Genomic DNA, 23,163 nt, shown 5'->3' on the forward strand with positions numbered 1-23,163 from the left:
GTAGGTGTAAAAGCTACCCTCGAAATATGATGGCAATAATCTATGGCACGAACTGTACAACGATATATTATTTTCTAACATGTATCGCCGCGGAATAATGCGCGAGCAAAAATTACATACGTAATCCTCGCTTCTATTGTCATACAAAAAAAAAAATAACAATAAACACTTTGAGACTCTTCATCATAAAATAATAATGAAGTCAATTTCTCAAAATACAGTTTGCTTTTCGTGAATCTTTTACGAGTTTCGCAATCATAAATGCAATTTTCTGAAAAGGAAACAAAAAAAAAAGAAAACGTATAGAGATAACTCGCAAGGAAAAACTGGACTACAAATTGCGGCTGAAACGAAATGTAACGTACTATACACGTTGCAGTATCATGTAAGCGTAATTCTTGTAAAACGCAAAAATGGAAGACAAATATGCATTGTTGTATATATGTTCTATATACTTATACATTTTACAAGCAAATTCGCTTAGTGGGGCCTACGATGACTAAAGTTAGGAAGTATTTAGTGTTTCAAGCATATCATTATAATATATTCCAAAATCATCTAAAGAACTTGTCGCTCGCACCGCGAGCTGCACATTGATAACCGATATTTCAGTGTCCTACAATTACGTACATTTATATTTTGTATCGCGGAATGGATGTCAAATAAGTGACTACCAAAATAATCCTCTTTTCTTTTACAGTACTTGCGTATACAGATAACTGAAAGGAAATATTCGCGCACTCGTCGCATTCCGCGTGCATGTATTGCAGATATGGCATTACGATATGATGATATACAGTGTCGATTGCTCCCTTCGTTCGTAGTCTGGTTCATGTAGGATAATTAATAACTAAACTGATTATTTGGCTAAGATAGAAACAGAACACTTACTCTGAGTACGCAAGAACACTTTGTCAGGATCGCATCTCGCGAACGTTTTGCCATATTGTACGATTGAAAATGTACGAGAGATACCCGCGTCAACGGCGTATAATATTTTTCAAAATTCTATGATAACTTATATATATAAAAACTCAAAAATTAGAAGTCTCATACATGACACGGCTATAACAAGTAACATCATGTTGTCGTCTATAAATTTATTCATACTTTTAATCCTAATCCTTAAATTTAATTTATTCTCTTGTATATATATATTCTTGATTTCTCGAACTCTCGCAAGTTCAAGAAGTTATATGGCAATATTTTAACGATAAGCCGCGTAATAAGTTTGCCGATATGTTTGCCGTAGGTGATCGATCTTTCGATCACGAAGCTCTTAAAGGATGCGAGATTTAACTATTGATAAACACCCCAGCTCATATCGACGTGGTCGCGTGACAATCGGCTCCATTTTGCGTTTGCTGTGTGTTGTGCGGTAATGTCGCGAGCTCGTTCCTGCTGAGATGTTGAACGATTCCCGCGCCGAGCGAGTCGCCGATGACATTGATGGTTGTTCTACATCGATCTCTGCAAATTATGCAAGCGCATCACGTTTAACACTACAGATATGTTTTTTTTAATTTAATGTAAAGAAAGGAAGAACGCAACTTACAGTAACCAATCGACCGCGATGATTAAAAAGACATCGTTCGCCGGAAGTCGTACTGTGTCTAATACCATTACCATGGTCACTAGGCCGGCCTGCGGAATTCCAGCCGCGCCGATACTGGCAGCCGTCGCCGTGATACTAGAACAAGATATTATAGATGCAATTGGATACGTGAAATAAACGATTTTGCTGAAGTATATAAAATTAAATTTTGCTAGATACAGATGTTAAAATAATTTCATTGGACTCAATCAATAATTGTACACATATTGTCCAAAATTTTTGAAATTAAAATCTTATTTTAATGAGTATAAATTGAGCCAGCATTGAAGTAGCTCAATTTTCACTGAGTGAGATTTTATTTTAAAAATTTAGAGAATATTAAATAATTATGTATAGAATTCTCAAGATGATTGCTAGAATTTTTTGCAACGTTGTTCATTGTTTGAATTCCCTACATAATTATTTTGATGGTCCAATATGAATATACAAATCTGTATCCAGAAAATTTTTAAACACTTCAGCAAAACACTTTTCGTGTAGAAATACATTTCTTTTTGTGAAATGAATAGTAATAAATAGAAAGAGATGGGAAAGCTCACCTTACTGCTACCAGCTGTCCAAAGGAAAGAGGAACCTTACGCACTTGAGAGATGAAAATGGCAGCTATAGCTTCGTATAAAGCGGTACCGTCCATGTTTACGGTAGCACCTATTGGCATAACGAATCTTGTGACACGGGGATCAATGCCGTTTTTTCCTTCGAGACAGCTGATGGCGAGTGGTAGCGTCGCCGAGCTCGAAGACGTGCCGAAGGCAGTGACAAGCGCCTCCGCCATATTCGATATATACACATAAGGGTTTTTCTTTGTGAGAGCAAAGTATATCCCAGGTAACACTAGGAAGCCATGTATCATCAAGGCGATCAACACGGTCACGAAGTACATTCCGAGTTGACCGACTACCTCGTCGAGCGATTTCATCTCTGTGATCTTTGAAGCGACCAGAGAGAGCACGCCGATCGGCGACAACCTGCATATGTAACACACGAAAATATTCTTGAGATTTTTAATTCGAAGGCTTCGTAATTCGACGAAGATGCGATGCGAGTCGAGACAGTACGATAGAATTATCACGACAAAATTACATGATCAATGGTTATGCAACGGTTGACGTTCTGCGAGTTTTCCTTGAGAAAATTATATGCGTCACAAGGGGCAGACACTCAATTATTACTTGCGAGTCTTACCATATAACCCAGTTGGTAATCAGCATCATAGCGCCGGATAGCGAGTCAAAGAAGCTTAATAGTGGCTTCGCCTGCGGTCCCATTTTACCGAGAGTGATGCCCATCACCGTCGCAAACACAACGAGTCCAAGAATATTTGAACCCGAGACCATACTCTCCTTCAGTTCCCATTCCTCCATAGGAACTAAAAACAAGCAGAATATACACTAATTTGAACTGATTAAAATAAAAAATTAATTGATGCTGTGTGATTTAATTCTATATTACTTGCATGGATTTTTAACATGACTAATTCTGAAAGTATATGTTGAGAAGTTTCTGACACTCTAGAATTATGTCTCAATTTTCTTTGATTTCTCTCTCTCTCTCTCTCTTTTCCTTTAATGATTAATAATTAAATAAAGGTTGATAATATTTTTACATATTTCTTAGATAAAAATAAATACAAACCTTTTTATTCAAAAGTAGTGAAACAATTTGTGCTTAATATAACACATATACATGAAAAAAACGGTTTTATTAAAATATTTAAAGATTTATAGCTATTATAATTTAATAATAGCTATAACAGATCTGAAAATAAATGTTATTGGATTACCAAAATATAATTATACAGATCGCAAAAACTAACTGCTAGAATGTCAAAACTATTTGCTGGATTTTTCACCAAGTTTGAATTTTTTACATAATTATTTTAACAGTACAACAAAATTTATTTTCAGTTCTGTATCTATCTAAATTTTTAGACAGTTTAACAAAATCGTTCTTTTAGTATAAAATGGCATTTACATTTTCTAAATTTTTTGAAGTGGAACTTTTGAAAATTGAGCCAGCCTCTTGAAAAAGAGTAGTTCAATTTTGAATCTTCAATGTCCATTTTCACCAATGCAGATTAACTTTAATCTCGGTTCAATTTCCTCTTTATCTTTTTCTAATTTTTTAAATTTTAAAGATGAGAACAGTAAGTTAAACCGAGATTAAAGTTAATCTGCATTGGTGGGAACAGGCATAAGAAAGAAACTTCACTTTTGAGAATAAAATTCATTCTAAAAGTTTTAGAGCTATTTAATAAATTTATAAAGCTAAATGTCTCAAACATCCCATGCGAGTAACGAGGAATTAAAAACAATTTTCTATAAAAAGAAAAAAGTTATTACCACTGGCATTCTCAGGTAGCTTAGGCTCCGTTCGACTTTGGGCGATACAGGCCTCCACGAGATTTGGCGGAAACATGTTTCTGACTAGGTCCATTAATGTGTCGACGGTAGAAACGTTTTGCGCTGGCCTTTTGCTCTCCGAGGCGGAACTACCGAAACCAGGTTTGATCGAGACAACCAGAATTATGCCTAAGGTCAAAGTTTAACAGACAACCATTACTCGCTATCAGCAATTAGACATTCCATATTGTTTTTTCGTTCGATTTTAATTTAAGTTAATCGTGGAAGCAAACAAAAAGCGCACGAGAAAAACGTTATACGTCGATCGGAATAAAGAAAAAACCGGCGAGATAAGCACGATGACACTATGACAAGAAATAGAAATTCAGCTGGAGCGATAATGCTGCAAAGAAAAGACCAAGACGATTTTTAGATGTACGATACGTAAGCAAAGTTTCGAGTTATAACCGGTCTATAATCTCCGTTCTAACGCAATACAGAACGTCATATTTGTGTTGTTGGAAAATATGGTTAAATGGCGCGAACTCTACGCGATAACGCCTCCGAGTAATCTGTCGCTAATTTGTGTTGTCTGATACGTCGTTCGCGCTTGATTCTCTGCTTGGTCGCGTTAATTAACCGAGATGAGTCACGAGAATTCAGAGCTATCAGACGCATTCCCTCCGCGCGAACAGATATATGTAAATGCGGCGGATACTATTGTGTAGCATCTGTCACTTGTGCCATTACATTCACCAATTCTGCGAAATGTTTCATTGGCCGCGCAGCCCGCGCTGTAGGGATGACCGAGATGCCACGATTCTTTAATCGCGATTTGCGCCGTTGATGCGAGCAATCATTTAACCTTTTGATACGTTATTTAAAACGTTAAATGCATCCAGCTGTGCGTAAAGATATGCAATCATACTTAATTTAAGTACCAATTAAAAGACTCCGCATTAATTATGTGAAAAATTCGGTCACGGTAAAATAAATTATTGTTTTTACCCATAGATTCGTATTCACACAGTCGGTTCTTATTTTAAGATCGTTTTAAATACATAATTTAAGTGATATCTTAAGATATTAATGCAACGCAGTGTGATTGGCTTAGGACATCTTATAATTATACAAAACTTAAATATAAAAAAAATTCTTAATAAAAATTAACTATAAATATACCAATCATAATGTAATTTAAATATAAATATTGACTATGAATACCGGCGATGATACAGCGATTATAATGTGTCATTATTGAACCTTGACATGAAGATGACAAGACTTAATAATGACTAATTTACAAGGAGTATTAAAAATATAAAACTTGTATTTACAAAGATTCACCTTCGATACATATCATAGCTCAACAATTATCTATTAGATAATTGTTCAGCTATGATATGTATCGAAGATATCTCTATAAATACAAATTTTACATTTTTTAATGATCAGCTCGAAGACTATCCAATATTGAGTGACATCTTTTGTTCACATTATAAGTTACATTATACAATACATACAAATTAATACATTTTACTGCACAAAAAAAATGATTTTGATGAAAAGTCTAAAAAATATAGATTTCTAAATACAGAGATCTCTAAAAATAATTTTATTTAAACTAATTAAAACAATTATGTAGGACGCTCGAATTATGAGTTTACTAAAATGTTGAAACTGTTTGCAGCATTGTCATCAATGCTTAAGCATTCTATACATAATTATTTTGATAAACCAACAAAATGATTTGGAGATCAGTGTCTAGCTAAATTTTTAGACTTCAGTAAAATCGTTCTTTCTCTCTGTGAAATCCCATTACTCCGGACGCACGTTTCTTTGGTTTATCGCTCTGCTCTTATTCGTAATATGAAGTAAACGCGACATGCCGCGGTTAATAAATAATTGTACCGATTGTAGCGTGACGAGCTAAATTGGACTTTCACTGACCTAGAATAACCGCACAGATCGTCGTGACCATGTAATAACCAATCGCACGCGCACCGATTTTGCCACTGAGCGACAGATCGAGCGAGCCGATGGCCGATATCAGACTCGAGATGATTAAAGGCAGGATCAAGCTCTTGAGCATCCGTAGGAATAGGTCGCCGAGGTAATTGATGTACATGATCTCGCGAGGCGTCCATTTATCACGTGTGCTTCGCAAGATGATGCCGAGTATCACTCCACCGACCACGCCGGAGACTGTCAATATAGTTAGCGCATTATGGCTCAGACAAACTCGCACCCTCTGCCCTGCAGTCTGCGGCCTTTTCGAGGGTTCTTGGGGATAGTACGAACTCCTCTCCTTGATCTTGCCCTGATTCTCCGTCCCCGATAGCGGCGACCTGGAACAAATTGGTAACATTTTATTCTCCTCTTTATGAAACTCTTTTTCCTTTTCTAGATTTGATAATTTATTCCATTACAAACGTTCATAAAAATATTGCGCCGTAGTCTCAATTTATTTCGAATAACTCATTGATATAACGAATCGGTTTTGAAAAATATAAGCCTTAATATATTTTTTAAATCAACATACAAATTATTTCTGTCGTACTTGCTAATTCTGAGTTTTGAACACAGAACAGTATCTCACGAAAAGATAAGATTGTTTGATATATATATACGTATACACACATTTAATTTAAAAGATAGATACTTTGCATGCACAGGCGACATGTAAACGTGTCGACTTCGAGACAATCACTGTAACAAACAGCAACAGATGCTCCCAGATTTATGCTTCGAGATTTTTCGCAGTGAACGTGACTTTTTTACGTTTATTCTAAACCTTGAAAATTATAAGACAATATGACGTAAATTCTTCGTAATTTATGTCTATACGCTTATATATATGTCAACAGACAATGTAACTATGAATACAAATGAGTCAATTTTTCATCTGTTATATAGGCCATATTTCTTCCAAATTATATTAACAGGATCGTATAATATAATCTCCCAGAAATTTTTAGTAAAATCGTTCTTTCTCTGTGGAATCTCATTTTCTACACAATTAGTAGATATAGATTACTTTAGATACACGTTTCTTTGGCTTATCGCTCTGCTCTTATTCGTAATACAAAGTAATCGTGCAGTTATTTACGAAATATTTACAGAAATTTCCAATTAATATCAGTCTTATCGTCAGATTTGAAAACATAAGATTTTTGTTTCTAAATTGTATGCTTATTTATAATCAATGGAAGATAAATTGATAAGTCTTTTATGGCCATATAATCCTTGTTTTTTATCGAAATTATCTCAATGTTCCAAAAATCAAAGCAAAAAATAATAAACAAAAAGTAATGTAAGTTTTAAAAATTTAAATCCACTTTATGCGGAATTTATTTACTCTTATCTCGATTTTACTATAAATTATCTCATAAGAATTTTTATTTTCGCGCATGAAATCAAAATCATAAATAAATTTTGCTTACCCTATTCTGTCAGCATTCATAATACTCGCGCCAGGAATATATAAAACGATTTATAAAATAAAAGTTATTAGAATTTATTTAAGAAATAAATTTTCAAAAATTAAACTTTAAAAAGACGGTCTTTAAAATTTAATATTGTTTATTAACGTGCCTGAAAGAAAACGTCACTTCATATATACCAAATATTGCGAGAAATGTTACTAAAGCCTCGGTAATCTAATTGGTTAGGACACTTGCGGGTAAAGCAAGCGATCCGGCCATCGAGGTAAAATTTTTCTCATTAAGAATTATTATTTTCAGATTTTAATATAGTTTACTATCGATATAAGATGCCAAAAAAGCATCAATTAATTATTAAATTGTCAATCAATTCAATTCGTGATAATACTGCGGTAGTTTATTAGAGTTGCGTTTCAAGACCAACAATTATTCGGCGCGCAGTTTAGAAAGACTACATATATTATTATATTATATACATTCACGCGAAATTATATATAAGCAATTAAGATCCAGCTAGACTGTTATAGGCTTCGTATTCGTATTAGTTATTTAAGGAAATTAATATCTTATAATATTGTTAAGTATTGCGAATGACATTCAAAATATTTTCATTGCACTTCTTTCAATTTCAGAACAACGTACTGTTTATTTCAATAGTTAACACTTCGTTACAGTATGTAGATCTAAGATTAACGCTCAGTTTGCACATTTCTCAATTGTTGGCAACGGCACTTCGCACGACAACGTTGCCATAACACATTTTTTTTCAAAGAGATTTATTGCATCTGGCACTTTTCGGAGATCACCGGTCTCTTCTGCAGTTAACTGTGAACTAAACCATACTATTTCAAGCTGACAACGTTCCAATCCTCCAATTCTCTGAAGCACACGAAACGTAATTTCAGCAGAATCCATGAGGTACCTATAAGAGCCTAATTGCATAAAAAAGTCTGCTCATCGTACACAGAGGAAAAGTTTCTTTAAATTAAACAAATTCATGCATTGGAATAGTCCAACCAAATAAATGTTTAAATTAAGAATGTGATTATTTGCATTAAAACTTAATTTTTTTATTAAATAAAATATATTTTATTCAAAAAGGTAAATTTGTTTCAATGAAACAAATGCAAATAGAATTCTCGTGTCTAAAAAAGTCTTTTTCTCAATACACATGTAAGTGTAAGGAAACAATGCAAGATATCCTCGATTTGAAATTGGAAAAGTAATACGAAAAGTATGACGATCGATTAGAATTCGATAACGATTTGGACAGCAAAAAATCTCTGGAAATTCGCTTTTACGACGAACCGCCTTTATCGCGATACAGTAAATGTACCAGTAGATACACGGAAGTATTGACAGCATCCACAAGCTGCATTCGTATGCAGCTGGTAAGAGACAGAGAATTATACTGCGAATTGTTATCGCAAGGACTCCTTTAATATTGCAAGTTGCAACTGACAGCATTGCAACTGACGGATAACGATACGTCGGTTTCCCATTGGATAACGCTGTACATTTGTGTGCTAAGAAATGTATTTTTATTATTACTTTATTACGCGCTTACTCGTGCAAAGCTGTTATGGAATTAAGCGGAACAAGCGAAGGCTTTGTTTTCCGCTTATTGCTTATTCGATAACATAACGCAGGTGCTTTACGAAAGTACACGTGGGAAACAAATTAATTTGTCGCATTAACGTGCATACGCTTTTCACTATTCTTTTTTTTTTTTTTCCCCCTTAAAAGTCAAAACTCTCTTTTAAATTGCTAATTTCTATTCTATCCTATATAATATTTTTGGAGAACGCGTAATAAATTGGAATGCGGAATCGTTGATTATTTATAGATGACCACGTTACGCGCGGTATTCATCGAGTGTTTCCACGTGGCAGAAATAAATACGCCTCGCTCTGCAATCACTTTCGTAATAACTCGTGACTTTAGTAATAACTTAAGTGTGCGGCAGTTTTTTTATGGTGCCATTTCAATACAAAATTTGTTCCACGCGGTTATATGCGTGACGGCATAAAAGGTGACAAAGGCAAAAGAGATGAAGCGCGAGTTTATTTGCGTATGGCTAAAAGAAGTAATTAGAACACATAACGCATAAAATCTCTGTCAATCGTCTGCTATGGGCTTACAAACAAAATTATTATCGTTGTAAAATGTCACCGACCCTCGGTGACGAGCGTCTCGCACGTGCCACTCAGAAAACCGGTCAGAGATACACTCGCCAGCGTGAATTTTTTTATCCGCGGTTGCGTCATCGATCAAGGACGCGGCTCGTATGTATCTAATACTATCGTAGAAGGACACTATTGCGTCCTAATGCTAATGATCCTCATGCTAATGATTGCCATGATGTCATCACAGTTAATGTAACATAACACTGATAAGGGCGGGAGCACAAAGTCTTGCATAACGTACAACGCATAATGCATGAGAAAATGAATTAAGTTTTTTATTTCCTTCGCTTTCCATGAAATAAAAAAGACTGATTGATTGGTTGATTTTCTTATGCGTTATGCAAAGGACTGGTGGTCCGGCCTTAAAACTTGATTTCGACAAATTTGTTGATGTGGAACGAGTGTCAGATTACTGAAATTTCACAAGAGCAATGTTCGGACTTGCAGTGTAAATCAATGTTGTATGTATATATACTCGGTGATTAGTTCCCTTTGCCAAGTTCTTCTGAGCACCTCGAAGATCTTCCGGATGCACGAGTCGTGAAGTGTGTTATATGTAGATATAACGCGCGGTCGTAAAGCTAGAAATATATAGAAAAACGGCAAGTAAGGCAGTAAGAGGTAAACAGTAAGCGAATCGGTCAATCACAGCGGAAAACGTAAAGCCGTAATCACACTACTGGTGTTGTTAGTTGCGATTCCTAGTTGTTAATTCTATTTTAACCTATCACGATGCAACTTCTCCGTACTCGTTGCATCGTGATTGGCTAAAGTAGAATCATCAATCGGCAATCGTAAAGTATAGAAGAATGCACGATTTCTGGTAGAATAAAATTCCGTATTCCTTGTTTCTATTGTCTTTGCTTTACAATTGTGTATAAAGTCCGTCGCGGTTTGTGCCTATCGAAACCATCTCTCCATAACTTATTACTAGCGTGGAGTATTCAGGACACGTCGATTTTATTCGTTAAATATATGATATATATATATATATATATACGAATGCTACACACAATATTATATATTTAGTACAAAATTTGATTCACAATTAAAAAAATTTGTATCTCCATCTAAATTTAAAAGATATATTGAATATTATCAATCCGGAGTAGTGTCTTGGTTTCTATTTACTGCAGTTCTAATTGTATTTGTAACAATTAAAGAAAAAAATGGAATTTGAGAGATATACTGTGTCGAGAACACCCCATGTGATGAATTACGTTAGAAAAATAACGTTTAAAAAACACGAGTAATTTACATGAGTTAACACGAGGAGGAGGAGTGTCATGTCAAATTCCCAAACTAACGAAACCTTCGGCTGTGTGGTAACGATGGAGAGTAACGATAGTGTGCACGCGACGTGGGTGTTCGTCATGGATCGTTTCGCGGATGTTTCCATTAATTCCATCTCTCATACCGAAGTTCCGGCGCGAACCCGCGCCGATACGGATATATCAGGGAGGAGAGAGAGAGAGAGAGAGAGGGAGAGGAGGGAAGATCTTGGCCTACTTTCGCGTCTTCACTGACAAACTGACCGATATTTTTATCTTATCGTCCAGAATTCTGTAAATACTTCAAACTGTACTGGACCGGGATTTTTCCATTAGATTTCGCAACGTGATATATTCATCGCAGCGAGAGCGTAATTAAGTTCTGCAATGAATGAGAACTTCGAGGTAAACGAACGACGGCGACGACATATTAATTGTCCCAGTTAATCCGTCAATAGCGCGCAACACTCGGAGGATAACGTCACTCGCAGATGCCGGGTGACACGATTGGTCTCACGTGATCGTTGAAAAACAATCCGTAGCCGCGGCGACAGATGAGAAAATATCGTCCGTGAAAATTAATACCGGACTATATAACGATAAAACTCGCGCCATCCGTTTCCGGCGGTTCTATACATGTATACTTTTGCATTGTACATTTTTTTTTTTTGCGCAGTTTTATATTACAGTTAATCGACGGCGCTCACAAATTACATTGAATACCAAGTTAAAGCCGTCAAAGAGTATCGCCTTGCCGCGCTCGTCTCGAATAACGTGCAATTGGAACCTTTTTAATTTAACGAATGACGGAAATGAAAATTTTTACAATTCTTGAACACCAAATGCTACACCATACGAATTTCGAGAAAAACTTAAAATCCGCGATCGGCTCGCAGAGCCAAGAATATTTGCGAAGTCTACGCTGTTAAGGTAACCGCGACCGATTAAAATGAATTAGCGCGAAAGGATTAGGCGCGGTTATAAGTGGAAATAATAAGTAGCTGCAATTTGTTAGATGAGATCAGCGTGAAAGAGGGAATTAAGCATATAATTAGAAACGGGAATAATAGACCGATTGTACTGCCATTCTCATGCTCCAGTTTTTATTTGTTCCGAATATAAAGCGGAGCAATGAATGGATAAATAAATCAATAAGGTAAACATTAATTAGATTCGAGCTGTCGCAGAATAGCACGTGGCATCGTGCTAAATACTCAATGCCACGTCGTTGGCTCGGCTAAAAGTTCCAAAATTATCTTCGGCAAACACTTGTTGAATACGCTTACGTAAGAAATTGCACATTGATGCAAAATTTACGATGCAGATAGATCTCTCTTCTTTTCTCTCTCTCTTTCTCTTTCCTGTTTATTTTGAAAATTTTACGTCATTGGATGTGAGTCTGAAAGGATTCTTTATATCAATCTCTCTTGATGCATAATATTTCATTGACAGGAAAAGAGAAAGAGAATACATAGAATTAGGGAAAGACATGAACAAAGATAGAGTTTGTGGTTTCGCAAATATTTGTTTCGAATTTTGACGCTTCGGTGTGATTATTGCGCCTTAACTGTCGTGCAAAAAGCTTAAACGCGTGTCAAAATAGCATCTCTGACTTCAGATGTTATGCGGTCGACAGATAAAAACCCCCGTAAAAACGTCTTTTGTCTTTACCGCCTAACCTTCTATATTTGAATAATTAACAGGTAAACTACGATAACCGGTTTTGCACGTATTACGCGTGTACATTGTGACCGACATCTTTACGCACAATCGGAAGACACAAGGCTTCGTTGAGAAACGACGAAGGTGAGATCATAGAAGTGAAAGAATTTCTTTCTCGTTAATCTCGCGAATTATTGAAAAAATTGTTCACCTATGGTATCTGTTATTTCGGATTAATAACGATACGAATGCGAAGCTTATTAAAAGCAATGGTAATTCTGCGTAAGATTGCTCACGCGATGTGAAAATAAGCGTAAACGACACACGCCTAGTCTGCTGAATCAAATTCTATCGCGACAGCGGTGATCACATGAGATACTAGGAATAAATTTGCAATTATAACGTTTCAGTGCGATAAAGACGAAGCATGCATTTTCTTATCAGCAATAAGGATAAACGTATGCAATCTCTCTGTCGTACAGCTTCGCATTCGTGATAATGTAGTAACATTTCATTGGTGTATTCCCACCGGATATGTCTCAAGTTTCCATTTTTTATTAATTATAAATCTATAATAAATAGTATATAAATTTTGTTAATCAAATATTTCGTTGTCTCTATACACTGAAAAAAACTAAATTTTCATAAATATTTGTTTGAATCGTTTTAAATAAGTAAATATTTACTAAATTTAAACATATTTTTATTTAATGCAAAATCATTAGTTTGATTTTTTTTATTGAATAATTTATTGAGTAAATATTTGTTTACTGTAAGTAATGTTTACCATTCAAAGAAATATGTACTGATTTAGTAAATTTTTTAAAAGTGTATTTCTTTGGAAATTTATATTTTTAAAGAGGGGGATTTTCTCTTCTGTTTCATGTTTTTGTGATTGAGAAGTCTTCATCCGGTGTTGGAACGTATCTAGGTAAAAGTATCTAGATACAGTACCTGGATATTTTAGCTAAGTGCATTTTACCTAGATCCTTATATATGTGTATCTATTTTTTAATACGGTATCTCTCTTTTAAGTTTTAGATACATAGATACAAGATATTTATACACAAATACTGTCACTGCCATTAAGTGTGTCTTCCAACAAGAGAGTACAACACAGTGATCATCTTATTCTTGTTTAACATTGACGAACAACAAGGACGTAATGGTACACTGTGCCTCACACCGTGTCATCTGTGTCGCTTGTTGAAAGGCACACTAAATCAATTCAGAAGTTAGTAATCTAGTACTAGTACCTATGCGCTAATATATTACATATAATAATTAAAGACCGATATTCTTACGGTTAAAACTGTTCTTTAAAACTAAAAATTTATATAATTAAGGGTGAGAAATTAATAACGTAGTATTAATTTTATGATTTAATTTTATGAATTTTGTGGATATGCATATGCATGTAAAACTGGAATTCATTCTATGATAGTATTAACAGAGTGCTATTATTAAGAGATCATTTATCAGTAATTTGCAAGAAACTCCAGAAACCTAAATTAAAAAGCACTGAAATTGAGTTGAATATGTCACAGTAATGGGACCGATCGCAAAATTTTTAGATTGCCTGTGAGGACATTTGCTATTTACGTAATTCCTACCTTACTTCAAATTAAAATCAATACTATAAATTCACTAACAAGGGAACTTCTCGAGGTGTCAAATTCTGATTTTAATGAAACTTTGTGAACTTGCAGCTTACATAATAAAGGGATGAATTTAGAAAACAGTTGCGGTTTGAAGGGGTAAAATAGTCTTCAACGAATAATGATGATGAAAATTTCTTTCATAGTTTCATCAAGAATTCCAATGCAAATAATTCAATAGAAAGGCAAAACGTTGGACAAATGGAATGTTTACGCTACTTTCAGGATAAAAGCAAGACTGTTGATTCGTTACTTAATTACAATCTTATTCAAAAGGGGTATTTAGACAGTATAATACTATTCTGACGTCCTCAGCACCTGTTGAAAGGCTGTTCAGTGCAGGTGGCCAAATTTTAACTCCAACAAGAAATCGATTGTTCGACACAATGTTTGAAACTTTATTAATTTAAAAAAAAACGTGGGAAAGACTTCAAAATATTTGTAACATTATGTAGATCTTCCTATAAATTGTTTTGCGATGTACAACATTGTAAAGTTATGTTTTGTAGTCTCTATTTTTTTACATTATATCGAGACATTTTTTAAATATCGAGACATTTTTTAATACGTTAAAATAAGCAACTAAATGTGATATTTAATTTACTTATTACTTTCCGTTTTCCTATTTTCCCCTATTTTCCCCTTGTTTTTGTTGAAGTACCTAAAAAGTATCTAAATTTTCAGATACTTTTTATTTATATCTGTATCTATGCCTAGGTAATAAAAAAAATGTATCTATACTCATATCTAAATATTTTTCCCACACAATACTATATCTATATCTAGATATCTTTCAAACGATATCTGTTCCAACACTGTCTTCATCATTAGACTTTTCTGAAGATACAACTTAAATGATCCAAGCAGGACGACTCACGTCAAAATGACGTTAAAATATACCATTTACTAAATGATGATCTTTAGTAATTATTTTGGGGCCACATTTTAACGTCACATTTTAATGTCAATGACTTATATTCTGCTTGGATATATTCACACAACGGAATCTTTCATAATCTTATTATCTTTACGGCATATAACGCAAGAAGAGTTGAAAAAACAGAACACGTACGCAGTCTACGTGTACGTATAAAAATAAACGATGTACTATAAATAAAATTTTGCTGCGAATTGTAATTGTCTAAAAGAATCGCGAGGCACATCCCTTCGAAACAAGAAGCTCGTCAACGGGCGACACCGCTGCAGAAGCTGCATCTACAGCCTGCAATTCTCATTATAATTGACAATGATTACTTATGCGCTGCGCGCGTGGTCGCATACCGTCGTCTTCTCCCCGCTGTTCCTTATCACAAAGAACGGGTTTAACAATGATTTAATGAGCAGCCGCCGAGTACCCGCTGTTGCCATTATGGAATTCTGTGCCAATGAATCTCGCTACCGCTGAATACGATATGACGCGGCGTATAATGGATCAACCGCATACATATAGATACACGCATACACACGCAGAGTGACTTCCATTCACGACGCGAGTATACCAGCCGTAGAAATACGACTTGCGATTTTTAATGGCGAAGCGCGATAAGGTCACGATGATTAAATTAAGTAAACTATTTCATCTTAATTTTCTGACTAAAACTTTACAAATGTAAATCGAACTGTTGATACACTGTGTATTTGTATTGAGAAGCTCACGGTTTATTTTATGAGATAAACGCGATTACATGCCTCTCTTCCTATCTTAAAATGTTTATTTTCTATTCGCTGCGACATTTTTGCTATGAAAACTTACAGAATTGTCTCCCCATTTAATATTGAAAGACAGTAATTAGTTATTTATATATATATATATATTTTAAGTATAAAAACAGTACTTTTCATACTTCAAATAAATAATCCATCTTTCAGTATTAAATTGACTAGATTATTAGATTTATGTACGAGTATAAAAACGTCTGAATGATTGTTATTAGAAGTTTAAAAGTATCTTGTGATAAAGTTATAAAGTATGCGTTACAACGATTTTAATCGCTTCAATGCTTGACATTTACATGTTTCAGTTAAATTATAATCATTATGTGATATATAATTTGTATATCATTAGCCTCTACCATGATTAGATCATAACTCTTCATTACGATTTAATCACAAAACTGCAAATAAAAAGTTACAACCTATCCATATACGGAAGTACATGATATATTAATCCATAATTAGCTCAAAGGCGATTAAAATTGTCGTAACTGACGCATATTTTATCACACGATTGTCGCGTGAGCAAAACATACCGCGGAAATTAAAAAATAAAATTTGAGAGAAGAAAAAAGACATGCAATCCACGCGGTATTATTATGGAATGGAAACATTGAGGTTGTTCCTCCTACATAACATATAATAATTTATTAACAAAATAATGTGAACATGCAACAAATGTAAATCAATATGAATGATTTTTTGCTGTTTTGCCATGCAAATGTATGCACGCTCAAAACAATAATAATTCTTAGAATTATAAGTTATATAAAGAGTACTTAAGGAAATGAAAAAATAATATCAATCAACAAATTTGAAAAAAAAAAACATTTTACAAAATTAGAGCGTGTTTATATTCTAAATATTAAAAAATACATTCGAATAAATAACATGTTTATGTGAATTAAGAAACTGTCTTTTGAATTGGTTCTTAGAATTGTTATCAAAAATTGCACACTTATGACATCAGACACCAAATGCCAAAAACAATTGTGTCAGAAGATGGCAGAGGGCAAAGTTTATTCGATATACGTATCTTACATTGATTATCAGCAATCTAATGATGTTAGTTCATTATCATAAAAAGTTTAGTACAAACAAATGACCAACTAATTGCGTCGAAATAAGGACAAATCGTCGAGAAGAGTATTTGCCTAGATAACAAGAGTCCAAAATCTTTTAGACGTCTTTAAGATGTCTTATTTTAAAAAAGTGTCTTTTAAGACATCTTTTAGGCATCTTAAGATGTTCTATGTCTGCACACGAATGCAGACTCGATCGGGATTTGGCCGTTCATTAACCATTTGATTATTTACAAATATATGTGGATTATTATTAAAACCTGAGAATAAACAGAAATAGCGATATCTCGCGCGATAAGAGAGATCGTACTTACAGCTCGCTTGCCACTTCCATGATGCGCTTCCTGCGTGTTTCAATGAGAACCGCGCTCGGCAATCGTTTACATAGAGCGTTCACTTCCAGTTAGCCGGAAGCGGCGGACGTCCCGATGGGGAGGAGAATCGCCGGAGCTGGATCGTCGAGGGGCACTAAGAGCGAATTTGCCTGTCTCTCTTCTCCCCTCTGTCCCTCTCACGTCGCCGGTTTTTTTTTTCTTCGTGAATAAAACGGCACGTTCAAGTGGTGACGCTCACGGCGCGATTTAAGCCGAGAGGGATGAGACGCGGATGGAGGACGAAGATAAAAGAGGTCGAGGACGCGCGCGTGGATGACGGGGATGAAGGATTAAATGCTCCAACGTCGATTAGCGCTAATCCCAAGTCTGTTCCTCAGACCTTCCTCTCTCTCCCACTTAAGTGACAAACGGAATTCTCTCTGTGTTCACAAATATAGAATTCGTGGAATCGGTTCAGGCCGATCGGAAGCTGACGCACGATGACGTCGTCGACGCGAGAGCGGCTTAACGGCGCGCGCGAACTGGATGGACGCTGGGTATCTCGTTAGCCAAGAGAGGATGTATGCTGATGGGGCTCTCAATCTGTGCCACCTTGGGTGGTACGATTAGCTATGGCGATCTCCCCCTACGGCGATCTCTTCCTGCCGCTACCGGCTAGTCTATCATCGCTGTCACGAATACGCGAGCGCTGTGTACGGCGACTACGACCCCATCGAAAGCCACCGGCCAGGTCCCTATTGTTTGTCGGCGGTTTGTCCACTCGATTGTGATGATCCACCGGTACCGCACACGGCAGGGCGAATTCTTCACTCGTTTAGGCTTGCACTCGACGTGCTCTTTGCTCTGAAAGTTTGAAACCTTTCCTCGTCCGAGAATGACTTCTCAGCGCTAACTTCTAGTCTCTCTGTCTCTCTCTCTCTCTCGTCCGATGCGAATCTCGCTCCCGTTGTTAACCCTTCGACGACACGAGAATCGTTTTAGCTACTCTGACAAATAACGACAGAGGTAGCCCTCGGAAGTGGCGAGAGACTCGGGAATGCAATAACCGCGAGTGCACTTTAAGATTCGCAGGACGATATCGCGTCGATCGATGAGCAAACAGTCGCCTTTGTTGTTATCTGCAACAGAACATTTACAATGCATTGTAATATTAATATAACGCGCTAAATTTTCCCTCTAAAACTTTTAGAGTGGACCTCACTCTGGAGAGTGAAATCTCACTCTTACAGTAGCATTCATAATCCATTCTTATTTTAGGATCGTCTTATTAAGTAATGCCTTAAGATGCTAATACAGTCCTGTAATTGGCTTATGACATCTTAAGACTGTATTTAAGACAGTCTCAAAGATAAGAATCGACTATATGAATACCGATCTTAAATACTGAAAATTGAGCCATTCTTTTTCAGGATTGACTCAATTCTTACTCTTTTTTAAAGTGAGATTCCACTCCAGTACACAGTGTATCAAATACATAGTTTTTTTTACATCAATTTGTGTAACTTCAATATGCACCAGCAGTGCGCACTGAGTACGTCCAATCGAATCCGCAATGAGATTTTCCACTCCAAAGAATTTAGAGAATTGATATCCCTAAAGCTCTTTTCAAAATCCGCACTATAGGACTCTCTGTCTATCGACGTGTTTTAGCATTTATTTTTAACACCGCCGCGAGTACGGATGATCACCTTGTGATCGGACGCACGATATTAATGAGCAATAATCGCCGATCGTGTTTTTACGTAACGCGCATCGGGGAACGAGTGTTCTTTGCGAGTGCAAATAAATCTGTTTGAATACGTAATCCGGTCTCATTGATGTTTACTCTTTTCGGTATGCGCGCTTAGCAAACAGATGTCGGTCATTAAGCTGTCACACTTGTCATCCCGTCAATGAGAAGTGTCGTGCCCATCAGATTTAACATCTCTTTCCTTTCCTTTCCAATTTCTCATCATATCTTAGTATTACTTTAAGAGAGACTTCTCCATCCTCTCTCTCCCTCTCTTCTTTTCTCCCTCTCCCTTTGAACGAATCGATCGATGAATTCTAGCCAACGCAACTGATGCAACACGTGCGCGGCGTGTAATCTGTTACATAACATGTTACACTTATCGTAAAAAAGTTAAATAGCTGTTGATATAAGACAATATCGTAAATTAATTGTAACAAAATCTACATCAATTTTATTGTGATTTAAACGAGTTTTTTTATATCATATTTCAATTTTCTTGATTATCTTTGAACATTTATTGCTATGTTTTATTGTCTTTATATCTCATATATTATTTTATATGCTTGGAAAAATATCATATCTCAAGACGTTTAAAATAAAAATATACGCTTTCTCTCCCTCTCCATCGAATTGTTAGTAACATTGTACATTGAAAAAAATGTACTAGATTTTAATTAATGTTTATTTGAATATAGTGTCAACTATAGGTATTTACTTATAATAAAGAAATATTTTCTCAACAAAAATAGTTAAATTAAATTAATGGCTCTTATACGAAATAAATATCTTTATATTTAGTAAATATTTAGTTCGTACTATTTAAACATATGATTTATTAAAATTTGGTAGAGCTTTTCTTCAGTGTAGTACAATTTCAACAATTACAATTAACTGATAGTTGCTTAGAACGTGATATTTATCGCATTAGATTATAAAACGCCCAACGCTTCAGGCATGATGTAATTTATTCGCGATCGTTGTTATTGAGCAAGTTTGCGTATCGTATACATCCAATTTGATTAGCATCGACGGCGTAGAAGCGGAAGAGGCTTGGGGACCTGACGATTGCAAGGCGCGTTGAGTGGTTTGACAGCTTTAATTATGGTTAAATACATAGAAAAGATTGACTCGTGAGTTAATCGCACGAAATAGCTTCGTTTCACGAACCAACAATCAACGTTTCGTCGATTCGGTGTTGTGCCTGACTGCCTGTTCTACAATAAGGTCGCAAGCCATAAAGCTTAGAAACCCTATAAAGAAACGTTTACAATGAGATTTTAAGGCGAAAAAGCTTTAAAGTATCGAGCTGCAAGAAATTAACCAATCATAGTCGGATGTGAGGCTTTCTTCAATAAGCCATTATTTAAGCTTCAAAAGCCACCAGCTGTTGTCGATTATTTTCATGTTTTCTACAATCCACTAATCTTTAAATCTTAAGTCATTAAGTTGACCAATTATAGTTGATTATTTGACTGTGATTAATCAATTTCTTATTATTTAAAGCATAAAAGTTTTATGTCTTAAAATCTCATTGTAGACGCCGCTTAACAGAGTTTATCCACGAGATAACGAACTTTTGATTGCTCCGTAAATTGTATTAACTTCGATAAGTTAAAATGAGATAGTATATATAGAAAGAGACAGTATATCCTTCTTTATCACTCTCGTTTCGTCAAAATTACTCGTAACCAGATTCCGTTATAGGATCTTTACGTAAGCCTTAAAAAATTGACCAATCATGGTCGATTATTTTTTTGATATTCGACCGCGATTGGTATACATATTTCTTACGTTTTAGGACGCTACTGCAGAATAGAACATTACCGCTTTGACGCGGCGTGCAATCGAGCGCGGGACGAACGGAAGGGCCTAAGTAGTACCTTACGGTGCCCTCGTTCCAAATTTAAGCTTTTCGATGCTGCCTCGTTGTCGATTAATTCCGACGACCTTCGGATCTCATAATCGTTTGCACGAGCATTCGTTAATCGAGGTACCGAACTGTACATAACGTTTGCACGGCCTTCGTGAACTTTTTGTCATTTATATTTTCCCTCGGAAAAAAAGATGAATGTATAAAAAAGAACTTTGAATTGTGTAAAAAATATAGATAAAAGCGAGATACCATCAGCGATATCTTCATACAAGATATGTATCTACTTAGCGAAGAATTTTAATGAGACGGTTGTGCTGAACTGTTAGTCGTTTCTTGAGTGATAAACGACACTCAATTACTGCAAAAACACCTGTGTGTAACTAAGCTCGAAGTAAATTAAGGCCGCTCGGATGATAACTTGATTTAACGCGACTAGACATGTGGGATCTTTTCACGAATCGATACGAGCTCACATATGAGAGGCAAGAGAGTAATCAAGACAATACACGCACCATGCATAAGCGTGGCTCACCGTTACATGTCTCGTACATAATTTTAAAGAAATACAACTTCCTAACCTTTTCTCACATTTCCACTGTAGAAAATTCTCTATCAGCCGATTTGAGTGCTTTTCTTAGGCCTGATTGCGCCAATGACTTTAAGTAATGACCTAAAGCGATTTTAAAACCTTTCTCGCTCTCACACACATATTCACTCACTCACTCACTCACTCACTCATTCGGCTTTAAAGAGCTTAAAGTCAAAGTAACGTTGCAATTAGGCTTTATAGCGAATTCGATTGGATGCACTAATACACATTTAAATGTCGTACACAAATTGACGTAAAACAAATATATAGATGCATAAATATACGCTTAACTGAACACCATAAAATCCTTAATACATTTTATTACGTTTGTTCAATAAAATCTGTTTTTTTTTGTAATATTTGCATTTTACTTTTACACAAATTAGATTAGTGTATATCGGCTTTCATATATACTAGAGCGCACTATACATACAGTACGTCCAACCGAATTCGCTATTAGTGACACGAGATGAGACACAGACATCATTCTGTCATTGAATGAGTACGAGGCTGCGCGCGATGAAAGAGAGAGAAATATGAGAATCAGGAATATTAAGATTTTAATCTATCGGGGGGAAAGTTAAAATCTTAACATTTATTCTTAATATTTTCTCCAGGAATTAACAAGGATCTAATAGAGACAGAATGACATTAGTGTCGACCGAATGGTAAAAGGGCACCCTTTCATTTATCTGACGTTACGTATCGCGGACCGAGCGCGTATATCTACGAAAGTGCGTTCACGCATGATGCGCATATTATTCTGAATTAGTGTACAGTTTTGGAACTCGAATATAATAGAAGATAGATGTATCTTTGTCGAAAAGCGAGCAAGGCATAGTGTAGAAATGAAAAAAAAAAAAAAACCCCCCAGATCGGGGTCGTCCACCGAAAATGAAAGAAGGATAAAAAAAAAATATATATAAACACATTTACACGCGCCTCACGTTCCGTGAAGCGGAACGCACCCTAAGTGTCATCGCGTCGAACGGCGTCGCAAAACGCTCGGCGCACGGTTGAAGTGACAACACCAAGCGACAACGATTACGTCCGCGCAACTGGTCGGCCTGCGTGCCGTGCGGACACGGACGTATACGAATGAACGAACGAACGTGAGCGAATAAACGGACGGACATATATATATGCGTGCGTATTTAATACGTACGTCGGTGTCGCGATCGGGTCGCGCTCCTGGATAACGAGGATCTCGTTTCTGCGCGCGGCGCGGCGACGATCGCGAGACTGTGGCGGCGCAGCGTAAAGTTGCTTCTTTATAGCGCGGTGTGGACGGCTAGGAGATCCGCGTGCGCGTGTGTGCGACGTTCGTACCACGCGCGTTCGAAAAGCGCGCGAGAGAAGGGTGGTGTTGGCGGGACGGGAAAGCGCGGACGAGGAAGAGGGAGTGAGATAAATCGACGTGACGGGATGAGGCAAAAAATCATGCTGAATACACGCGCGCGCGCGCGCGTGCGTGCGTGCGTGCGTGCGCGCACACAAATGTCCTCAAATAAGGAGAGAAGACCGTCGGCGGCGGAGGTCGCGCGCGTGCCTTTCTCTTTCGGCGATTTTTGGGGGAGGGACCGCGTCTTATCCGCGCTCGCCCTCGCCTCGTTTTCGCTTCACCGGTGTCATCCGGTAAAAACCGGCGGGAAGCGGCGTGTG

At 36.4% G+C, this 23,163-nt stretch overlaps 1 protein-coding gene across 2 annotated transcripts; it reads right to left on the minus strand.

The window, feature by feature from the left end:
- Window positions 1-336: 336 nt before the first annotated feature.
- On the minus strand, window positions 337-21,248 carry LOC108773025 (excitatory amino acid transporter 1). Of its 2 annotated transcripts, XM_018538721.1 has the most exons (9): window positions 21,162-21,248; window positions 20,920-21,090; window positions 17,287-18,425; window positions 5,908-6,305; window positions 3,958-4,146; window positions 2,801-2,984; window positions 2,155-2,583; window positions 1,556-1,690; window positions 337-1,470 (listed from the first exon to the last, which is right to left on the minus strand). In XM_018538721.1, the coding sequence occupies exons 3-9, from the start codon at window positions 17,304-17,306 to the stop codon at window positions 1,320-1,322; spliced, it is 1,506 nt and encodes a 501-aa protein (XP_018394223.1). In that variant the 5' UTR covers window positions 17,307-18,425; window positions 20,920-21,090; window positions 21,162-21,248; the 3' UTR covers window positions 337-1,319. The 2 variants fall into 2 exon arrangements, with proteins under 2 accessions (XP_018394223.1, XP_018394224.1); XM_018538722.1 differs by lacking the exons at window positions 20,920-21,090; window positions 21,162-21,248 and adding an exon at window positions 18,735-18,787.
- Between the last annotated feature and the right edge of the window lie 1,915 nt (window positions 21,249-23,163).

The sequence above is a fragment of the Cyphomyrmex costatus genome, unplaced genomic scaffold (assembly GCF_001594065.2).
Source record: "Cyphomyrmex costatus isolate MS0001 unplaced genomic scaffold, Ccosl1.0 scaffold196, whole genome shotgun sequence".
Taxonomy (NCBI): Eukaryota; Metazoa; Arthropoda; class Insecta; order Hymenoptera; family Formicidae; genus Cyphomyrmex; species Cyphomyrmex costatus.

Excerpts from the sequence above, each read along its gene's own strand:
- LOC108773025 (XM_018538721.1), bottom strand. The coding sequence starts at position 17,306 with ATGGAAGTGGCAAGCGAGCT. Across the intron at positions 4,147-5,907 it reads GATCTGTGCGGTTATTCTAG|GCATAATTCTGGTTGTCTCG; the intron begins GTCAGTGAAAGT and ends CTTTGACCTTAG. Across the intron at positions 2,985-3,957 it reads GCTACCTGAGAATGCCAGTG|TTCCTATGGAGGAATGGGAA; the intron begins GTAATAACTTTT and ends GCTTGTTTTTAG.